This window comes from Phyllostomus discolor, chromosome 1 (assembly GCF_004126475.2).
Source record: "Phyllostomus discolor isolate MPI-MPIP mPhyDis1 chromosome 1, mPhyDis1.pri.v3, whole genome shotgun sequence".
Lineage (NCBI taxonomy): Eukaryota > Metazoa > Chordata > Mammalia > Chiroptera > Phyllostomidae > Phyllostomus > Phyllostomus discolor.
This window is the reverse complement of record NC_040903.2, coordinates 132,476,268-132,499,410: the sequence shown is the minus strand read 5'-3', so window position 1 is coordinate 132,499,410 and position 23,143 is coordinate 132,476,268. Positions and strand designations below refer to the sequence as shown.

The following is a 23,143-nucleotide window of genomic DNA, read 5'->3' as shown; positions in this document are numbered from 1 at the left end:
AAATACTTTTAAAAAAATTTCTTTGAAAAGGTTTAGAATAGTTACACTGAATTCTGAGTTCAGGTAAAATTTTCCTTTCTACTGAATTAGTGAAATGTGGCTTCTATTAAGTCCTAACCTTGAGAGAGTAGATTTACTTAAACTGATAAATTTCCATTCAAGAAAAGTATACCTTCCAGAATAATATTGCTTTATTACCTTTATTTACAATTTTCAAAGGCTGCATTTTTATATTGTAGGTACTATACATGTGAAGGCACTGACATTTAAAATTTCAAAATATATGGAGATTAAGCAACATACTCTGAAATAATACATGGTCAAAGATTCTCAAAAAAAATAAAAAATACTTTGAACTAAATGATAAAGTTCTGGAAAAGGATACTAGTGATGGGTATATAAAAGTAAATGGGCTTTATGCCAATGAACTGTTAAAATGGTAAATTTTATGTTATATAAATATTTTATCATAATAAAAAATCTTTCTGTACTTATATATGAAAACAAACTATTAATGTTCAAGGTTTAATTCCTCAAAATTCCAGTACTTAAAATTTTCACCACTTAAAGGTATAATTTCAGCTAGAACTCAACCATTTAACAATTCTTAAATGGTGTTATTTCCAAACTAATTTTGTTATGATAATTGATTGTTAAACATCCATTTCAGATTCTTCTTAAATAATTAAAGATAAACTCTTGTAAATGTTTTGAATGAGAAAAGAAATCTTACTTATTTGACATTTCTTACAGAGGTCACAGGAATAAAAGTTTGTGTACCATATAATTAGCAGGTTTAATATAGTGAAGTAAAAATGTCTTAATATAATTTTTTAAAACAGCATTTTAACTAAAAAAATTGATATCCTTTGTTCTGCTCTTATATTTGCAATCTAAGATACTATTAATTTTATACTGCTCTGGGGTTTAAAAGTTGTATCTATGGAGCCATGAAAATGGTGATAATGATAAATATGAGTCACTGCCAAGTTCTTAATGATTAAAATTATTTATCTTCTTGTATTATATTCATAATTGTCTCTAATTTGGGTATAGCTTATTTAGAGATTTAAAATAAGTTGATGGAACTAAGTGCTTAATTGAAATTTTAATGAAGTTTTATTCTAATCCAACTTCTCACCATCTTCTTGTCAGTTTTCATGGCTCATTTTGTACTTCATGCCAAGAAGTTCTATAGCAAACCTGTTATTGAACATGCTTTCCTACCTTTATCAATTACCTCACCTTTATTACTCTTTGCAATCTAATTAGCATTCTTATATTAACTTTACTAACCATTACTCACTGAGTAGGCATTTTCCAACAATATTTTAAAGTGTAAACAAAAGGCACCAAGGATATTAAACCAATCTTATAAGATATTTGAGAGGAGTTCTGCAGTTCCTTTTCAAAAGTGTGAACACTATTTTCATAGTTTATTAATGAAGTGTGCAGAGCTTTGATAACAGGCAATGGCGTATCCAGTAAAATGACCTATGGATATTAAGTTGTCTACATCCAGCATTAGTTTTTAATGTCCTTGTAAATGGAGAAGGAAGAAAAGAAGGAGGAAGTGGAGAAGGCAAAGAAAAGAAATGCTGGACAATGTTTTACTTTTAAAAGTATTTCTTCCTAACAAAACAAAGTACATACACTTATACTCTGAGGTATCTTTGTGGTCACTAGAATGACTTTTGAATGATGGTGCCAGCTACAGCAAAATAGTGGCCTGGGTTTCAAAACATGTGGGCCAGCAAAACCACTCTACTATCTCTCTCATGAATTCTAAGGAAGTAATATTTATTTCAATTATTTATGGCTTATTTACCTACTATATTATTTTTAGCTAAAATTTATGATAAAGCATGCTATATTTTAAGTGCTTTGTAATAATTTACTCCCCCCCTTAATCAATATAAATGTATCTATCCACAAGCAAAGGGACATGAAATATAATTTCACCACTTTGTATACACAAATTTTTCATATCTCCACTTTCTTGATGGCAAATCTTTTGTTAAGACTTTAACCTTCATCATATCATTAAAGAAAACAGAGTCTGCTCTGTAGTAATATTGTTTCTGAAGACGGTATTAGGTGAATAGTACAGTAGTCAGAATTAGCATTTGGTCAATTAGACTACATACATATTTTATGTATTAATTTTCTTAAACACTAGGATTTTAACTGAGCATTTTTCTCTCAACTCTTACTTTTTTGGTCAAAGAGTCATCAGAATCAGAAGGCATTCTTGTTGATACATGAAATATTACTTCTACTGTAGAGGTAGCAAAATATGGTGTGGTCAATCCAGTGCTTTTGTTTTTCTGTAGTCCTCCCATGAAACCACAATGGTTTGTAAGATTTACCTAGAAGCAATGAAGAGACACAATGTTAATCAACTAAACAAAATTCAAAAATTCAATATTGAAGAATGCTCAAATTTTTCACTTTGTGAAAACATGGGGAACAAAAGTCTTTTGTATGTTATAAACCAATGCTCGAACAAGAATTGTTAGACCTGCTCTGTTCACTCTCGTTATTTTTTTTTTAAGTATTTGAGGACCCGTAATTAATAGGAGTTAATTGGAAAAGTAATGAACTGCTGTGCACTCTGCATTCTTAGTTAGGCTACCAGGTATTAATAGTAAATTGTAAAGGCTGTGGGGGACACCAAGGCCAGAGAGTAAGAATCAAGTAGCAAAAATCAAGATTGGAAATGATTTTAAGAAAAGTTAAAATGGTAATGACACTTTAATAAAATGGTTAATTAGGTGTGTCATATTTACTCATAAAAACTGCTTTCCTAATCACTAGTACCTATCACAGCCCAGAAGAAAAATATCAAAATGCAAAATTTAAGTATATTTCAAATGTTTTGAACTACAATTCAATCTGTGCAAAGATTTTTAAATATATTTTTTCTGATTATAAATACAATAGATGCTAGTATCAAGGTTGTTGCATTGAAGGATATTTCCCAGACATCTGTGATACACAGAAGCAAACAACTTAAGTTTCTTTGTAGAAAATTAAAGAAATATTGGAAAAAAATGAAAACATTGCTTGTATCTCACTGTTCAAAGAAACCACCGAGGCAATGTTTTAATAATAAAATCTGAATATCTGATAAAGTAGAGAATTATAAAAACAAGTCTTTATACCATGTGGCCATGTCTTTTAACCATCACTACCAGTTACTAATGAGTGAACAAATGAATAACAAATTAATTTTTAAGCATTTACTACAAGATTGATTCAATCACAATATTTAAAAAAATTTTTTTTGACTCAGTAGTACATTCGCATAATTAACAACTCAACAGCTACACCAAAATTTTTCCTTCCCATCTCCTGTCTTTGGCTACTCAGCTCTACCAAATATCAATTTCTTAAGTATCCTTCCAAAAATGTTCTCTGTATACACAATTAAATTCTTTATGTGTATTTATACACACATAGTATACATATACAATTTTCTGCACCTTCCTTTTTTGCACTTATAATACTTTGAAATGTACTTCTTATCAGTAAGTAAAGAACTTCCTCATTTTTGTTTTCATGGCTTTATAGAAGTTCATTATCATTTTTAAATTGTTCTATTTATTATGCTATTAAGGTCGTCCCACTTTTGCCCCATGTGCCCTGCACCAACTAGCTCCCTGACCCAGCTCACCCAGGCAATGCCCACACTGTTGTCCATGTCTGTGTGTCACACATATGTGTTCTTTGGCTACCCTATTTCCTAGGCTTTACATCCATCCCCATGACTATTCTGTAACTACCAATTTCTACTCGTCAATCACGTCACCTATTTCACCCATACCTCCAACCCCCTCCTATCTGACAACCATCAAAATGGTCTCTGTATTTATTATTGTTTCTGTTCTGTTTATTTTATTGTATTATTTTATAAATTCAATTGTTGACAGATATGTGCTTGTTGACATTTTATTGTTAAGAATTTTGATTTTCTTCTTCTTCTAAAAGACCCTTTAACATTTCATATAATGCTGGTTTAGTGGTGATATACTCCTTCAGCTTTTTCTTGTCTGGGAAGCTCTTTGTCTGCCCTTCCATTCTAAATGATAGCTTTGCTGGGTAGAGTAACCTTGGTTGTAGGTCCTTGCTTTTCTTGACTTTGAATATTTCTTGCCAATCCCTTCTAGTCTGCAAATTTCTTTTGAGAAATCAGCTGACAGTCTTATGGGGGCTTCTTGCTAGGTAACAAATTTCTTTTCTCTTGCTGCTTTTAAGATTCTCTCTTTGTCTTTAATCTTTGGCATTCTAATTATAATGTATCTTGGTGCGGGCCTCTTCAGGGTCATCTTGTTTGGGACCCTCTGCACTTCCCGTACTTGTATGTCTACTTCCTTTACCAAGTTAGAGAAGGTTTCTGTCATTATTTTTTCAAATAGATTTCCAATTTCTTGCTTCCTCTCTTCTCCATCTGGCACCCCCACGATGTGAATGTGGTAAGCTTGAAATTGTCCCAGAGGCTCCTTACACTATCCTCATTTTTTTTTTTGGATTCTTTCTTTCTTCTTGCTGTTCTACCTGGGTGTTTTTTGGTTCCTTATATTCCAAATCACTGATCTGATTCTTGGCTTCATTTACTCTATTGCTGATTCCCTGTAAATTGTTTTCTATTTTAATTAGTGTATCCTTCAGTTCTGACTGGTTCTTTCTTATGATTTCTATGCCCTCTTTTATGCTGTTGAAGTTCCCACTGGGTTCACTGAGCATCCTTATAACCAGTGTTTTGAACTCTGCATCTAGTAGCTTGCTTGCTGCCATTTTGTTTAGTCTTTTTCTGGAATTTTGTTCTGTTCTTTCATTTGGGCCACGTTTCTTTGTCTCCTCATTTTGGCAGTCTCCTTGTGTTTGTTTCTATGTGTTAGGTAGAACTGCTATGTCTCCTGGGCTCAGTAGAGTGGCCTAATGTAGTAGATGTCCTGTAGGGTCCAGTGGCACAGGGTGTAGATGTCCTGTAGGGCCCAGTGGCACAGGGTCTAGATGTCCTGTAGGGCCCAACCTGACTAACTCGAGGTACACCCACTATGTGGGTTGTGTACACCCTCCTGTTGTAGTTGAGCCTTGATTGCTTTTGGCATGTACAAGGTCAGCTACCACCTGTGTTCTGTCTGGGGTCATACAGTATAAGCTACAAAGTGATCTGTGGGTGGGTGCTACTTGTGCTGGGCTTGGAGGTACCCAGAAGAGGCCAGCTGTGAACCAAGCCCAGGCATGGGGTAACTTAGCAACAGGTACGGAGTTCACTGAAACCAGATGTTTCTTGTTTGAGATAATTTAGGAAATTCTGAATCATGGGCCAAGATGAGCCATTCGTATGAAAAAGCCCCTGGAAAAAGCCTGAGTGGAGTGAAAGTTGGGAGGGGCAAGCTTCAGGGAATCACCAGGGTGGGGCAAACAGTGCAAGCCAGGTTGATGGATTCTCAGATTTGGCACCTGAATGCTGGCTCTGTGGCTTTGTGGAGTGAGGGCTCAGAAAAGGAATATGGGCTTCTGGGAGAAAGCTGTCCCTCAGCTCTTGCCTGGATGCTAGACAATTTACTTTCTCCGTGTATGTCTCTGATGCTGTTCAATCTGCTGTCCCCTTGCTGGAGCTCAGAGGTAGTAAGTCTGAGTAAGTCTGTATAGAAGACCTTTAAGAAGAATTGTCAGGGAGTCCAGTAGTTTCTGTCTTCCACAGTCTCTATCCCGGCTGGTTTTTTACAGCCAGAAGTAACGGCAAGTTCTTTTCCTGACAGTGGAGCCCTAGGCTGTGGTGCCTGGTGTGTGGCCCCTGAGATGTCCCTCCTGATTTTTATCCTCCACATGTGGGTGGGGTCAGCCTGTTCTGTGTTTCTGCCCCTACTACCAGTCATATTGCAGTTTCTTCTTTAATTTTGTACTTGTAAGACTTCCATTCAGCTCGATTTCTGATGGTTCTGAATGACGGTTCTATAGTTTAGATATTAATTTTGATGTGGTTGAGGAAGAAGGTGAGCTGTGTTAACCTACACCTGCATCATGACCAAAAGTTGGAAAGTTAATTTTCTTGAAATAATTTAAGTGATCCCCTACTTGAAGTATATTTAGGCCAGCTTTCCAATCTTTCGCTATTACAGTCAAAGCTACAGTGAATAACACTGGACACATGTCATGTTGTACTTGTGAAAGTAGATCTGCAGGGTGAACACTCCCAAGTGGAACTGCAAGTCAGAGGGCATGTGCACTTTTAGTTTTGAAACCTACTACCCAAACTGCTCTTCACACATGGCACCAATAGTGTATGAGATATCTGTTTCCCTCACACCCTCTCAAATATATTCTCAAACTTTGTAATCTTTGCGAACCTGATAGGTGAAAACAGTATCTTAGTGTAGATGTTTTGTTCTGTTTTGTTTTAGTGACAAAGTTATTTTCTAGTCACATATCTGATTAAGTAAAGGAGAAAGTCTCAGTTTAATGTCCCTTTGATGTGAACACCTCTGTAACACTTGCTGATCTCTGTTTTTTAAAAGAAACTATCTGGAGAGAATGGAAAATTCACCTGAAGTTTTAAGAAATAATAAAAAGAGATCCCATGTACCCTTTCCCCAGATTCCCCCAATGAAGAACTGCATTACAACCAGGATACTGACATTGATAAGGTTAATAGAGGGAAAATTTTCATCACCATAATAATCCCTCCTGTTGCCCTGTTACATGAGCCACACCCAGTTCTCTCCTACCACATCTCCTCCTTATGCCCTGGCAATCCCTAATCTGTTCTTTACTACCAGAACTGTCATTTCAAGAGTGCTATACAAATGAAATTATATAGCATGTAACCCTTCCAAGCGTTTGGAGTTTATCCTGTTAATGATTTCAAAGTTTGATCCCACTATAGTTGAAAAACACACTATATGATTTCAGTGCTTTTAAATTGGAAGTTTGTTTTATGGTCCAATATATGGTCTATCTTGGGTACTTGAATATATGCTCTGATGTTGTCAGGCAGAGTGCTGTATGAATGTCAATTAAATTTTCTTGGTGATGGCATTGAGTTCTTTTATATACTTGCTGATTTCTGTCTAGTTCTCCCAGTTGTTGAAAGAGGGGTGAAGTCTCCATCTATAATTGTGGATTTGTTTGTTTCTCCCATCAGTTTCTATCAGCTTTGCTTCACACATTTTGCAGTTCTGCTGGTTGCTGCACACTTAGGATTGTTATGTCTTCTTGGTGGAGTGACCCTTTTTTGCTACACAATGTCCTGACTGTCTCTGGCTTTTCTGCCCTGAAGTCTACTTTATCTAATATTCATATAGCCACTCTGGCTTTCCTTTGATTAATGTTTGCACGATGTAACTTTTTCCATCCTTTTGCTTTCTATCTGCCTATATTGTTATATTTGAAGTAAGTTTCTTTTATATAGCATATGTGGGTTATGTTTTTAATCCAGACTGCCAATTTTTCAGTATATTTAGACATATTTAGCAATGACTGATATGTTAGGGCTTAAGCCTGCCTTTTAACTTTCTGTTTTCTGTTCATTTTCAGGTTGGTTTTTTTTTTGTTTGTTTCTCTGTTTTATTTTTCTTGCCTCCTATGAATTACTTAAAAGTTTTCTAGAATCCCATTTTTATTTATGATTTTTTGAGCATATCTTTTGGGATATGTCTGTCAGTGGCTGCTCTTGGTATTAGATATACATGACATCACAGACTACTGATGTTGTCATTTACCAGTCTGAGTGAAATATAGGAACACTACCACAATTTATGGTGCTATACTTTCCCTTTTTGTAATATATTACCATGAATTTTTTAATGGCAATACATTTAGAAACACATCAGATAATAAAATAATTTTTCCACAAACCGCCACCAAACATAATTAAGAAACCTCAAAAAAAGCCTGGTGTATTTTTCTATATTTTTTCTTGCCATGCTCCTAACGGATGTTCTAAAGTTCATTTTATCATTTCCTTTCTGTTAATAGAACCCCTTTTAGTGATTCTTTTAGGGTAGGTCTGCTGGACAGCTTACAAATTCTGTAAGTTATCCATCTGAGAATGTTTTGATTCATTCCTTCACTAGATACAGAATACTGGATTCACAGGTATTTTTCCCCAGCTCTTGAAAAATACTTATGTCACTTCCTCTAGCTCCCAGTTTCTGATGAGAATTTCACTATCATTTTAATTGTTTTCCACTTATAGATAAGGTACAGTTTTTCTCTGTATGCCTTTGAGATATTTTTTTTTGCCTGTGGCTTTTGTAAGTTTAATTGTGATGTATTTTAGGATGGATTTCTTTTGATTTATCCTATTTGTGTTTCACCCAGCTTCTTTGATCTGTAGCTTTATTAGCTTTATTCTTGTTGCCAGATTTGAGAAGTTTTCAACATTATTTCTTCAAGTGATTTTTCAGACCTAACCCCTGTCTCCTCTCCTTCCAGGACTCAGAAATCGGAAAACAGGAATGCTAGATCTTTTGTCAGTCTCACAGGTCTCATTATCTTTAAGTCTATTCTCTTCCTGCTGTTCAGATTAGTCTTTACTATTCTTTCTTCCAGTTTACTGATTCTTTCTTCTGTAAACCTATTTCCAGCTGAGTGTTGCTGGCTCCTTCTCCTAGCTTTGTACTTGTTACTACATTTCCAGTTCTAAAATTTCCATTTAGTTCTTCTTTGTATCTTCCATTTCTCATTCATTTCAACCGTGGTCCTAATTGTTGAAGTATTTCTAGTATGTCAATTTAAAATCTTTGTCATCTTGCCATTTGCATCTATTGTCTTTCGTTCAGTTAGAGATCTTTCTCATTCTTTGTACAACTTCTGATTGAAACCTGAACATTTCTTATTATGTTATGAGACTACAACACATGTTATTTAAACCTCCTGCTTTAGCTGGCTGTTTTGTGACAGCTCTGTCAGAGAAGCAGGGGCAGTGCTACTTTAGTATTGACAGGTGGAAGTAGAAACACAGGTTCCCTACTTAGCCTCTGTTGATACCTGGGCAGAGGTGATCCTTATTACTTACTGCTAAGTGGAGGCAGGAGTTCTGGCTTCCTATGTGGTGTCTACTAATATTGCAGTGGGGGTGCTTTCATTACTGGTGGGTGACAGTGAAAGGTCTCATTCTGTACTCTGTCCCTTCTGACCTACCCCAGTGGAGAGAAGCAGGGGCACCTAATTATTATTGGGTGGAGATGGAATTCTAGGTTCCTCCTGTAGTCTCCATTGATACTGTTTTGTGGATAGTGGATGGGACTTGTTACCAGCTACCAAAGATGAAAGTCTTGATTTGTCTTGCACTTCTCTGACATCATCTTATACTGCTCTGGTGTAGATTTGGGGATGCCTCATTATAGTCTCATTAGGGTGGAAGTCTGGGTTCCCTAAATGCCTTTAGCTGTCAGGGGTGGGTTTGGGGTGGTCACAGTATTTTCTGTGGTGTTTGGCTAGAGTAGAGCAGTTATTGTCTAAATGTTCTTTGCTTTTCTTGCTGTTCCTTTCCTGGCCCTTTGGCTACAAAGAATGTTTTATTTGCTTTTTTTTTTCCTTCTGTGCTTGTTGATGTTTCTAGAATTTTTCAGCTTCATGTCTGGGCTATATAAGACAAGAAAACAAAACAAAACCTGAAACCCATAATCCTGTCATTTCTTGGTTCTAAAGTCCATAGTTGGTCTGTCTTCTTTCCACCTTTCAGTCTTCTTATGCTTGTTTTCTATGTGACATCCAAGGTTTTTGTTTTACTTAGTGTGAAGAACAGGGAGAGTCTGTGTACTTGATCTTCCCAGAAGTGAAAGTTCCCACTGTACAACTTAATGGATTTTAGTGTATTCACAAATAAGTGCAGTCATCACCACAATCAATTTTAGAACATTTTCATCACTTCAAAAAGAAGCCCTATACCCTTTAGCTGTCACACCCTAATCATTCCTTATCCCCTACAACCAGCCCTAAGCAACTGATAGTTTACTTTCTATATATTTACACGCACACACACACACACCCCTATTGTGGGTATTTCATGTAAATGGACCATAAACATAGCCTTTGTGACTGGTTTCTTTCAGTTAGCTTGATGTTTTCTAAGTACACCCACACTGTAGCACATGTCAGTACCTCATTCCTTTTCATGGCTAAATAACACTGTTATAACACTGCCAAAGTATGGATATACCATACTTTGTTTATCCACCCATCCGCTGAAAGAAATCTGGGATGTCTTCATGTTTTGGCTATTATACATGAGTAAGTTTTTTGTGGAGACATACACTTTCACTTCTCTTGGGTATATACCTAATAGTGTAAGTTCTTGTCATAAGGTAATTCAATGTTTTGCTGTTTGATGAGCTCTCTAATTGTTTTTCACTGCCACTTCACTATTTCACATTCTTACTGGAAATGTATGAGGGTTCAGATTGCTCCAAATCCCAGTCTACAGTTGTTATTACTGTAGACAGATTTCTTGATTCTTCCCACCCTACTGAGCGGTATCATACTTGTGGTTTTCATTTGCATCTCCCTCATACGTAATAATGATGGGCATCTTTTCATGTACATATTGGTTATTTGTACATATTCTTTGCAGAAATGTTTGTTTTAGGTCCTTTTGCCATTTTTAGCATTGAGTTGTCTTCTGATGACTAATTTATATAAGTTCTTTACATTTTTTAGATGTAAGTGACTTGCAATTATTTTCTCCAATTCAGTGGGTGGCCTTTCACTTTGTTGATAATGTCTTCTGGAGCACAGAAGTTTAAATTTTAATGAAGTCCAATTTATTGTTGTTTTTTTGCTGCTCATATTTTTAGTTTCATATCTATAAATTCCTGTTATTTGTAAATTATACTTCAAAAAATCTGAAAAAATTCCCTTGTCAAATTTAAGGTCACGAAGATTTACCATTGCTTATCTTCTAAGAGTTTTATAGCTTTAGCTCTTAATTTATGCCTTTGATCCATTTTGAGTTTATTTTTTGTACATAGTGTGAAGTAAGAGTCCAACTGCATTCTTTTGCATGTGGCTATGCAGTTGTTCCAGCTCCATTTGTGAAAAGAGTATTCTTTCTTCACTGGATAGTTTTGACATCATTATTGAAAATCAGTTGAGTATACAGTTGGGAGACTGACAAAGATGGAGGCATAGGTAGATACGCTTCACCTCATGCACAACCAAAAGAAGGATAACAACCAATCTAAAAACAAAAAATAACCAGAACAGCCAGAAAACTGAATGGTGTGGAAGTTCCACAACCAAGAATTTAAAGAAGAAACATGCTATCAGAGGGGTAGGAGGGGAGAAGACAGGGAGCTGGGACAGACAGGATGTGGTGTGGCTTAGCAAGATAGGAGGCAGCAGTAGTGGTGGCCAGTAGAAAGGACAGTCCCGTATTCATTTGCCATGAAGGGAACAACTGGGGAGCAAGCTATCCCAGCCCTGGCCTATACCACACACCACAAAAATAAAGCTTTATAACCTCTGGCTATAAAAACCAGTGGGGGTTGGGGTGGTGGAAGAAACGGCTGGTCTCTTAGGAGAGTCTGTATAAAGGGCCCAGAGGGTCCTAGAACATACACAAACTCATATACTATGGGCATCAACATTAGAGCAGCAGATGGAAGGACATCAGTCTCTTATAGGAAGAGGGGTAAGTAACTGGAAACGGGGTGAGAGCTGAGCAAGCAGCATTGTTCCCTCTCTGACCCCTCCCTTACATACAGTGCCACAAAGCTGTGAAGTGGGTTGCACTGCCTTGGTGAATACTGAAGGCTCTGTCCCTTACCATTAACAGTTATGTCAACATGGGGAGTCAAAGGAGCTCTACCTAATACACAGAAAGAAACACAGGGAAGCTTCCAAATCAAGCAGACAAAGAAATATGGACCAAATGAAAGACCAGTCCCATATTCCAGAGAGAGAACTAAGTGACATGGAGATAGCAAACCTGTTAGATGCAGGATTCAAAACACTGGCAATCAGGGTGCTCACAGAAATGACTGAATAAGGCCACAAAATAAAGGAAGAAGTGAAGGCCTTACCTTAAGTGAAACAAATAAAAATATACAGGGAACCAACAGTGAAGAGAAGGAAGGTAGGATTTAAGTCAACAATTTGGAATAAAAAGAAAAAAATAAACATTCAACCAGAACAAAAACAAGAATTCAAAAAAATGAGGAGAGGCTTAGGAACCTCTGGAACAACCTTAAACATTCCAACATCCAAATCATAGGTATGCCAGAAGAAGAAGAAAAAGACCAAGAAATTGAAACTTAATTGAAAAAAATTGTGAAAGAAAGTTTAACCAATTTGGTGAAGAAAATAGACATATAAATCCAGGAAACACAGAGAGTCCCAAACAAGGTGGACCCAAAGAAGGCCACACCAAGACACGTTGTAATTAAAATGCCAAAGGTTAAAGATAAAGAGAGAATCTTAAAGGCAGCAAGAGAAAAGAAGAGAGTTACCTAAAAAGGAGTTCCCATAAGACTATCAGCTGATTTCTTAGAAGAAAACTTGGAAGCAAGAAGGGAGTAGCAAGAACTATTCAAAGTGATAAAAAGCAAGGACCTACATCCAAGATTACTCTATCCAGCAAAGTTGTGAAAAGCAGATAAAGCACTTCCCGGACACGGTAAAGCTAGAAGAGTTCATCATCACCAAGCTCTTATTGTATGAAATGTTAAAGAAACTTACTTAAGAAGATGATAAAAACTATGAATAGTAAAATGACAACAAATTCACAACTATCGACAACTGAATCCAACAAACCAAAAACAAGCTAAGCTAACAACTAAAACAGGAACAGTATCACAGAAATGGAGATCACATGGAAGGTTAGAGGGAAAGGGAATCGAAGGGGAAGAACAGGGAAAAAGATACAGGGAATAATAAGCATAAATGGTAGGTAGCAAAATAGACAGGGGGAGGTTAAGAAGAGTATAGGAAATGGAGAAGCCAGAGAACTTATATGTATGACCCATACATATGAACTAAGGGGTGGGACTGCTGGAGGCTTGGGGATACTGGGTGGAGGGGGGCAAAGGGGAAAATATGGGACAAATGTAATAGTATAATCAAGAAAACATACTTAAAAAAAAAAGGAAATCAGTTGACCACACATGTGTGGATTTATCTCTGGAACCTAAATTCTATTCCATTGATAGATATGTCTATTTTGATGCAAGTACCACACTGTTTGATTAGCACTGGTTTGTACTAAATTTTGAAATCAGGATGTGTCAGTACTCCTAATTTGTTCTTTTCCTTATGTCCTTTGCTTTTACTAATACTTATTACCAATACTTTTCTGTTTGTTTTTTTAAACATAAAATCTATTTATAATGTTCCTTTTTACTTTCTAAATTAATTTCACATACATAATCTCAGCTGAACTTCATATCACATCTGTTGTGTAAAAAGGTATATTACCTATGAGAAATAAGCAAATAAGCCTCGATAGCTCAAGTGACTCACTTAGGATGAAATAGCAGGTTAGGAAATATTCAGCCATAAAAATATATACTGAATGCTAAAGGCATATTTATTAGACACTGTGCAAGGAATTGGGATTTAGTAAGAAGACACAATGAGCCCTGGCCAGTGTGGCTCAGTTGGTAAGAAAACACAATGAGGTGAAAGTGCCTGCCCTCTAGTAGCTTACAGTCTAGTGCAGTGGTCTTCAACAATTCTGCTCATGTATTCTCTACATGAATTTTGAGAAATTATGTATTCGACAGACAACTATAATGAAAATTTTCGAGATCAGTGGAGAGCACAGAGCCGGGCCAGGCTGGGCTCGCACCCAATAAGGAGGCCTGAATTGTGCGCCGAGATCCCGGAAGGGACGTGGTGCTTGGTGCGTTCCTACAGTAGTGGCTCAGAAATTTCCAGCCAGCCCGACCAGGGGAGCCGGGAAAGGCTCCAACACCTGGTCAGAGTGTGGTTCGGCGGGGAACACGGAGCTGGAAAGGGCTCGGCTCGCGCACCATCGGGAAGACTGACTCTCGCGCGCTATGAACCCGGAAGGGTCGCGGCAAGGCGCTTAGGGCGATCCTAGACCCCGAATCTCAAAAGTTTGGGGGAGGGGCGCGCCCTTTTACGATTCCCAGGGAGGGCGCAATGAATCCCAAAAGATCGCGGGTGCCTCCTGAGATCATAGAGCTGGAACCCTGCAGGATCCTGGAGTCCGGAAGAACGTGGAAGTGAGATCCAGAGAGCCAGTGTGCTCGGGAGCCCCCAGGGTACCTGACAGACTTGCTAAGATCTGGCTGGGAGAGAGAGAAGCATTTCAAAGGTCCCTCAGCCAGCTGAAGCCAGCAAGATCAGAAAAACTGGTCTGGCCAATTAGAAACCAACAAGAGGTTTATTTTTATTATTTTTTAAATTTTGTTTGGTTTTGTTTTGTTTTTGTGGCTGTTGTTGGTTGGTTGATTTTATCTTGTGTTTTATATGACATTTTATTTTTCAATTCTTATTATTTTTATCTCGCAATCCCTTATGTTTCTCTTCCATTCATCCTAATATTATTCTTTCCACTCCAAATTTATCTCTCCTAGACTACATTTTCTACTTTTCTTTCCTTTTTTTTTTAATCTTGCAAGTTACTATATATTTGTATTATCTTTTTCTCACTCTTCTGACATTTTTTATTTTAATAATATTTTGGTATTCTTTTTCTTTCTGTATAATCTTCTTTGCTTGGCTGGTTATACTGTCATTTGATAGGTTCCCCATGGTATCTCAGTCACAAGGTGTTGATAAGTTACTATCCTTCATCTGTGTTCCATTAATACACCTCTCAGGGTTCTATACTCTTTATTCTTGTTATCTAGACCTCATTGATTCTGCCACAAGACTGTCACTTTACTATTACTGCTAGTAAGACCTAGTGTATAAAATTGTAAATACTTCTCAGTATCCCTACCTGATCTCAGCCCACTTTGCAATTTTCTGAACTATACTATGGTGGGGGTTGTCTCTTTTCTTTTACACACTAATCCTATATACGAATCTGTAGTCCAACCCTACCTTAGAATCTGACCCTCCACAGGCTCACAGCTTTCTAGATCCAACTAACAATCCTCTCATCCCCAATAAGAGTCTTACTTCTTTCCATCCTTTCTAAAACGTGGATAGTGGGGTGGAGGATCACAGTTAATACTATAAGGAGCCAAAGGATAACCCATCTCTTCTCTACTGGCTAATAATGTAAATACCATAGTATACTGTCTTGCTGTTTTAAACCATTTTGCCTTACTCCTCCAACTGATCACAAAAAAGAGTAGGGGGAAGCTGTGAACACCAGGATACACGAAGGAGATTGCACCACTGAATCTCACAAATATTCTACCACATAAGTTCACACCATTACAGGGAATCAGAACAGATCAAATTAACAAACAAGAAGAAAAAAGAAGAAACCCACGAACAATGAGAAAACAAAGAAACAACCCCCAATTGAAGGGAAACGAGGAGCCTCAGGAAAAATGCTAAATGAAATAGAGGCAACTCAACTATCAGATAGTGAGTTCAAAACAATGATTACCAGGAAGTTCAATGAACTCACAATGAGCTTTCAGAAATTAGAGGGAAACTACATCAATCTCACTGCAAACTATATAAACATGAAAAAGGAATAGAAACTCTCAACAAAGGTCAAGAGGAAATGAAGAATACAATTTCTGAACTGAAGAACACAGTAGAAGGAATGAAAAGCAGGATCGATGAAGCAGAAGATCGGATAAGTGAGCTAGAGGACAAAGTAGAAGAAAACACCCAGAAAGTGCAAGAAAAGGAAAAGAGGCTCAGAAAAAATGAAGAGGGATTAAGAGAAATGCAAGACAAGATAAAACGTGATAATATCTGTATAATAGGGATACCAGAAGGAGAAGAAGAAGAACAAGGGATCGAAAACCTAGTTGAACAAGTAATGAAGGAGACCTTCCCTAATTTGATGAGAGAAAAACTCACACAAATCCAGGAAACACAGAGAGTCCGAATCAAGAGGAACCCAAAGAGGCCCACCTCAAGACACATCATAATTAAAATGGCAAAATTTCAAGACGAAGAGAGAATCTTAAAGGCAGCAAGGGAGAACAAGGAAGTGACATACAAGGGAGCCCCAATAAGGCTAACAGCTGACTTCTCAATGGAAACACTTCAAGCCAGAAGAGAATGGCAAGAAATACTCCAGGTAATGAGAACCAGAGGTCTGCAACCAAGGCTACTATATCCAGCAAGGCTCTCGATCAAGATAGAAGGCCAAATAAGAAGCTTCCCAGACAAAAGAAGTCTAAAAGAATACACCTTGACCAAAACAGCTCTGCAAGAGATTCTAAAAGGACTGCTTTAAGGAAGGGAGGGAAAAGAGAGAGAGAGAGCGAAAGAGAGAGGAACACATGTACATAAAAGAACATGAATAAGTACCTATCAATAAAAACCTTAAATGTAAATGGATTAAATGCTCCAATCAAAAGACATAGAATAGCTGAATGGATAAGAAAAAATGACCCATATATCTGCTGTCTACAAGAGACCCACCTCAGGATAAAAGACCTACACAGGCTGAAAGTGAAGGGCTGGAAACAAATCTTCCAAGCAAATGGACAGGAAAAAAAAGCAAGGGTAGCAATACTCCTATCAGACAAAATAGACTTCCAAAAAGGTCCATAAAGAGAGACCCGGAAGGTCACTTCATAATACTCAAGGGAAGAATACACCAAGAAGACATAAATACTGTAAATACATATGCACCCAACATAGGAGCGCCGAAATACATAAAGAAAATCTTAGAGGGCTTCAAGAAAGATATGGAGAGCAACACAATTATAGTGGGAGATTTTAACACCCCACTATCAAAAATGGAAAAACCTTCCAAACAAAATATCAACAAAGATATTGTGGCATTGAACAACACCCTTGAGAAAATGGACTTTACTGATATATACAGGGCCCTCCACCCAAAAGAAGCTAAATATACGTTCTTTTCAAATGTACATGGAACATTCTCAAAGATAGACCACATGATAGGACACAAAACAAGCCTCAAGAATTTCAAGAAAATTGAAATCATACCAAGCATTTTCTCAGACCACAAGGGACTGAAGCTAGAAACCAACCCCAAGGAAAAAAACCAAAAACACTCAAAATCATGGAGATTAAATAGCATGCTATTAAAAAATGAATGGGTGAAGAACGATATTAGGGAAGAAAGCAAAAGGTTTCTGGAAACAAATGAAAACGAACTCACAACAACCCAAAACTTATGGGACACAGCCAAGGCAGTCCCGAGAGGGAAGTTCATAGCAATACAGGCCCACCTAAAAAGGTTCGAAACATTCCAAACAAACAACCTAACCCTACGTCTACAAGAACTCAAGGAACAACAACAAAGACAGCCCAGAGCAAGCAGAAGGAAGGAAATAACCAAGATCAGAGCAGAATTAAATGACATTGAGACTAAAAGCACAATTCTAAGGATCAATGAATCCAAGAGCTCGTTCTTTGAAAAGATAAACAAAATCGACAAGCCTTTAAGCAGACTCATCAAGAAAAAAAGAGAGAAGACTCAAATAAACACAATCAGAAATGAAAGAGGAGAGATTACAACAGATACCACAGAAATACAAAGGATTGTAAGAAATTACTACAAAGAACTGTATGCCAAGAAATTTGAAAACCTACATGAAATGGACAAATTTCTAGAAAATTATAATCTTCCAAAACGCAATGAAAAAGAAGCAGAAAGCCTGAACAGACCAATAACAGCAAAAGAAATTGAAGCAGTAATCAAAAAACTCCCAACACACAAAAGCCCTGGACCAGATGGTTTCACAGGAGAATTCTACAAAGCATTTAAGGAAGAGCTAACTCTATCCTTCACAGACTATTCCAAAAAATCCAAAAAGATGGGAGTCTCCCAAACTCTTTTTATGAGGCCAACATCATCTTAATTCCAAAACCAGATAAAGACACAACAAAGAAAGAAAACTTCAGGCCAATATCGCTGATGAACATTGACGCTAAAATCCTCAACAAAATACTGGCAAACCGCATCCAACAATACATTAAAAACATCATACACCATGACCAAGTGGGATTCATTCCAGGGATGCAAGGATGGTTCAATATTCACAAGTCAGTAAATGTAATACATCACATAAACAAAAGCAAAGACAAAAACCACATGATCAGAAAAAGCATTTGATAAGGTACAACACCCATTCATGATAAAAACACTGGGCAAAGTGGGAATAGAGGGAGCATTCCTCAACATAATAAAGGCCATATATGAGAGACCTTCAGCCAACATTATACTCACTGGCCAAAAATTAAAATCTTTTCCACTAAGAACAGGAACAAGATAAGGCTGTCAACTTTCACCACTTCTATTCAATATAGTACTGGAAGTTTTAGCCACAGCAATCAGACAAGAAAAAGAAATAAAAGAAATCCAAATCGGAAAGGAGGAAACAAAACTGTCACTGTTTGCAGATGACATGATAGTGTACAGAGAAAATCCTACAGGTTCCACCAAAAAACTACTTGACCTAATAAATGAATTTGGCAAAACAGCGGGATACAAAGTCAATATCCAGAAAGCAAAGGCATTTCTGTACACCAACAATGAAACGGCACAAACAGAGATCAAGCAAAAAAATCCCATTTGAAATAGCAAAAAGAAAAATAAAATATCTAGGAATAAACCTAACCAAAGAGGTAAAAGCCCTGTATGCAGAAAACTACACAACACTGAGGAGAGAAATCAAGGAAGACACAAACAAATGGAAACATATACTGTGTTCATGGATTGGAAGAATTAATATCATCAAAATGTCCATACTACCCAAAGCAATTTACCCATTCAATGCAATTCCTATTAAAGTACCAATGGCATATTTCACAGACATAGAACAAACACTTCAACAATTTATATGGAATTATAAATGACCCCGAATAGCTGCTGCAATTTTGAATAGCTGCTCCAAGTAGGAGGGATCACAATACCCGACACTAAACTATACTACAAGGCCGCTGTAATCGAAACAGCCTGGTACTGGCATAAAAACAGTCACATAGACCAATGGAACAGAACAGAGAGCCCAGAAATAAGCCTAGGTCTCTATGGTCAATTAATATTTGACAAAGGAGGCAGCTACATAAAATGGAGTAAAAATAGCCTCTTCAACAAATGGTGTTGTGAGAACTGGACAGCCACATGCAAAAAAATGAAACTTGAGCACCAACTTACACCATATACAAAAATAAATTCAAGGTCGATAAAAGACTTAAATATAAAATGTGACACCATTAAAGTCCTAGAAGAGAACGTAGGTAGGAAAATCTCAGATATTTCACGCAGAAACTTTTTTACTGACGTGTCCCCTAGAGCAAGGCACATAAAGGAAAGAATAAACAAATGGGACCTCATCAAAATTAAAAGCTTCTGCACAGCTAAAGAAAACAGTATCAAAATTAAAAGAGAACCAACTGTATGGGAAAACATATTTGCCAATGATACCTCAGACAAGGGTTTAATCTCCAAAATATATAAAGAACTTACAAGACTGCACTCTAAGACGACAAGGAATCCAATTAAAAAGTGGGCAAAGGACTTGAACAGACACTTCTCCAAGGAGGACATACAGAAAATCCAAAGACACATGAAACGATGCTCAATATCACTAGCCATCAGAGAGATGCAAATTAAAACCACAATGAGATACCACTTCACACCAGACAGAATGGCCATCATAAACAAAGCAACAAACAAGTGTTGGAGAGGCTGTGGAGAAAGGAGGTCCCTAGTGCACTGCTGGTGGGACTGCAGACTGGTACAACCACTATGGAAAGCAGTATGGAACTTGCTTAAAAAACTAAAAATGGATCTGCCTTTTGACCTGGCAATTCCACTGCTGGGACTCTATCCTAAGAATATTAAAACACCAATTCAAAAGAACCTATGCATCCCAATGTTCATTGCAGCACAATTTACAATAGCTAGATGCTGGAAGCAACCAAGATGCCCATCAGTAAATGAATGGATCAAAAAACTATGGTACATTTACACAATGGAATTCTATGCAGCAGAAAGAAAGAAGGAGCTCCTACCCTTTGCAACAGCGTGGATGGAGCTGGAAAACATTATGCTAAGCGAAACAAGCCAAGCAGTGAAAGACAAACACCATATGATCTCACCTTTAACAGGAACCTAAACAACAAAACAAAGAAACAAGCAAAATATAACCAAAGACACTGAAATAGAGGCCAGGCTGACAGTGCCCACAGAAGAGAGTAGAGGGAATTTAAGAGGACAGTGGGAAGGGTTCACAGGAACAAACTTAAAGGACACAAGGTCATAAACTAAGGGGAGGGTGGTAATAGGAGGGAAGTAGGGAGGTGTGGGAGGGGGGACTGGATTGGGAGTAAAAAGGAGAAAACTGTATTTGAACAATGATTAAAATTAAAAAAAAAATAATAATAAAAAGAAAATTTTCAACATAAGTTTAAACTGTTTAAGAGATATATTTCTAGTATAATATATGTTACATATGTGCTTTAAATATATTTTCATCAAAATCTTAGAGCCATAAATTTGCTGATATAATATGTATAAAATGCCTGCTATTTATGACATATCAATCAGCCCCATCAAATTCACTTCCTGTTAGAACATGTCTTGACATTTCATCTTTCAATTACAATAAACATATTAATACAAATCTCTGTGATAAATACCTCACTTCTGAGTTATAATTCTAAGATAGATTTGATACAGGAACCTTGATATAAGTTGGCTGCCAGGAAGACCTAAAGTGCAGTATGTTTCCATATTTATTCCTCTGCTTTCAGAGACACTCTCACTCAGGAACATGCTTTCTTGAATGAGCTATCTTTTTTTTGGTGCCAAACCTTCTGCGGTAATGTCAAACTTGGGTGAGCGAGTGGCAAACCTTTCTTTTACAAAAATAAAGGATAGAAAAAAAAGAGGAAAGAGACTGCAAAAGGATTCTAAGGCATTAATTTTAGTAAAGTTGAGAATCTATCTGGAAACTAATCTCAGCTAAGCATGTTGGCGTGCCCCCTAAAAAGCCTTGGAATAGTCCTAAGAATATTCACATCTTAGTTTGAAGACTACCAGTATAGTGGTCACAACTGTGAAGAAAATCCACATCGCTAAACCTATGCATTTCATACTCTCTGACAACATACTGTATTATAAAAGAGTCAACAACTTTCCATTCAAAACGTCAACTGCTGCTGTCTTTGCAGATGAGATACAAGGCAGAATCAATAACAAATCCATTGTATAGTTATTGAGTCTCCTAATATAATGCTCCTAAAATAAGTTAGAAAGAAAAAAGGAATACCAATGCTTCCAAATAGAAACAAAATGTTATTTGGTCTAATTTAACAATAGTACCTCCCAACCAAGACCAGCTACGAAATCTTCATATGCTTGACTTCCTCCTGTATTGGTGAGAATGGAATGTTTATCTTCTTGTCCTTCAGCAACATAAAATACTGCGATCTTGTGTGTCTCCCGGCTGTAAAACAAAAGATTATACCATTCATTTAATCATTACCTTATCCATTCATTCATCCAATATTTATGTTCTATGCACAAAGTATATGGCAATAAAAAGATGATTTAAATCTTATAATCTTATAAGTCTTAAATCTTAAAGATAAGGTTTATAAGATTTATAAATAATCTTATTTAATATGTTTATTAAATATTTCATAAACTTGTATGTATTAATATGTTTATAAATCTTATAAAATGATTTAAATCTTATAAAAGTAATTGTAAGTAAAATATAAAAGTTCAAAAATTGTCACTGGTACAGAAGAAAGGCAGGATTACTTCTGACTGGAGAAACAGAGAGAAACTTAAAGAAAATGGTAGTATTGAGATAGGTGAAGGTAAGTAAGAGTTAATAAGTGAAGAAGAAGTGTATCAGGAAAGACACATAGGTTTGAGCGAATGAAGAATCTGAAGAGTTGCCTGCTATAGAATGTGGCTGAATCCCAGAGTTAAAGGAATTTTGTTTTAGAAATAAAAGAAGAAAAGAGCAAAGGCAGCTGGTTTCGGATGGCTGACGCAGAAATGGGGCAGGCTGTGCGACCCTTGAAGGATTGTGCGTGACTTTGGGCATTCTCCTAGAAGGTTGTTTGTATTCTTTTTTCTCCTTGGTCCAAACCTCAGGATTCTGGGCCTCAGTATTCCCATCTGAGAAGAGAGCATGGAGCCTCCCCCTCACGCCCACCCACACTCCAGGGTGATGGGGCAAACTGAGGGTGAGTGGCTTTGATATGTCCAATAAAGGTGAACTACCATCTGATCCTTGTGGCTCCCATGCGGCTCCAATTCTGCCTTCTGAAGCAACAGAGCACATGTACTACATGTTACAAAACCTCTTTATCTTTGCTGCCCATCTCTGCAAACAGGTGGCTAGATTGTCAATTCCAGTATTCTACTACATGGATATCTACCATTATCATTCTCCTGATAAACATTAAGACTATTACCAGGACATCGGGTCAAGATGATGGTGTAGGTAAACGCAACTCACTGTGGAAAAAGTTACATCATGCAAACGTTAATCAAATGAAAGCAGAGTGGCTATATGAATATTAGATAAGGTAGACTTCAGGGCAAAGAAGCCAGAGACAGTCAGGACATTGTGTAGCAAAAAAGGGTCACTCCACCAAGAAGACATAACAATCCTAAGTGTGCAGCAACCAGCAGAACTGCAAAATGTGTGAAGCAAAGCTGATAGAAACTGATGGGAGAAACAAACAAATCCACAATTATAGATGGAGACTTCACCCCTCTTTCAACAACTGGGAGAACTAGACAGAAATCAGCAAGTATATAAAAGAACTCAATGCCATCACCAAGAAAATTTAATTGACATTCATACAGCACTCTGCCTGACAACATCAGAGCATATATTCAAGTACCCAAGATAGACCATATATTGGACCATAAAACAAACTTCCAATTTAAAAGCACTGAAATCATATAGTGTGTTTTTCAACTATAGTGGGATCAAACTTTGAAATCATTAACAGGATAAACTCCAAACGCTTGGAAGGGTTACATGCTATATAATTTCATTTGTATAGCACTCTTGAAATGACA

At 37.0% G+C, this 23,143-nt stretch overlaps 1 protein-coding gene across 1 annotated transcript in view; it reads right to left on the bottom strand.

The window, feature by feature from the left end:
* The window catches only part of RALGAPA1 (Ral GTPase activating protein catalytic subunit alpha 1), a 276,187-nt gene that overhangs the window by 67,365 nt on the left and 185,679 nt on the right, over positions 1-23,143 (bottom strand). The window contains exons 36-37 of the mRNA XM_028505505.2: positions 21,419-21,542; positions 2,214-2,369 (exon numbers count right to left, since the gene is read on the bottom strand). Coding sequence (XP_028361306.1) covers positions 2,214-2,369; positions 21,419-21,542 — 280 coding nt within the window. The remainder of the gene's footprint in view (positions 1-2,213; positions 2,370-21,418; positions 21,543-23,143) is intronic.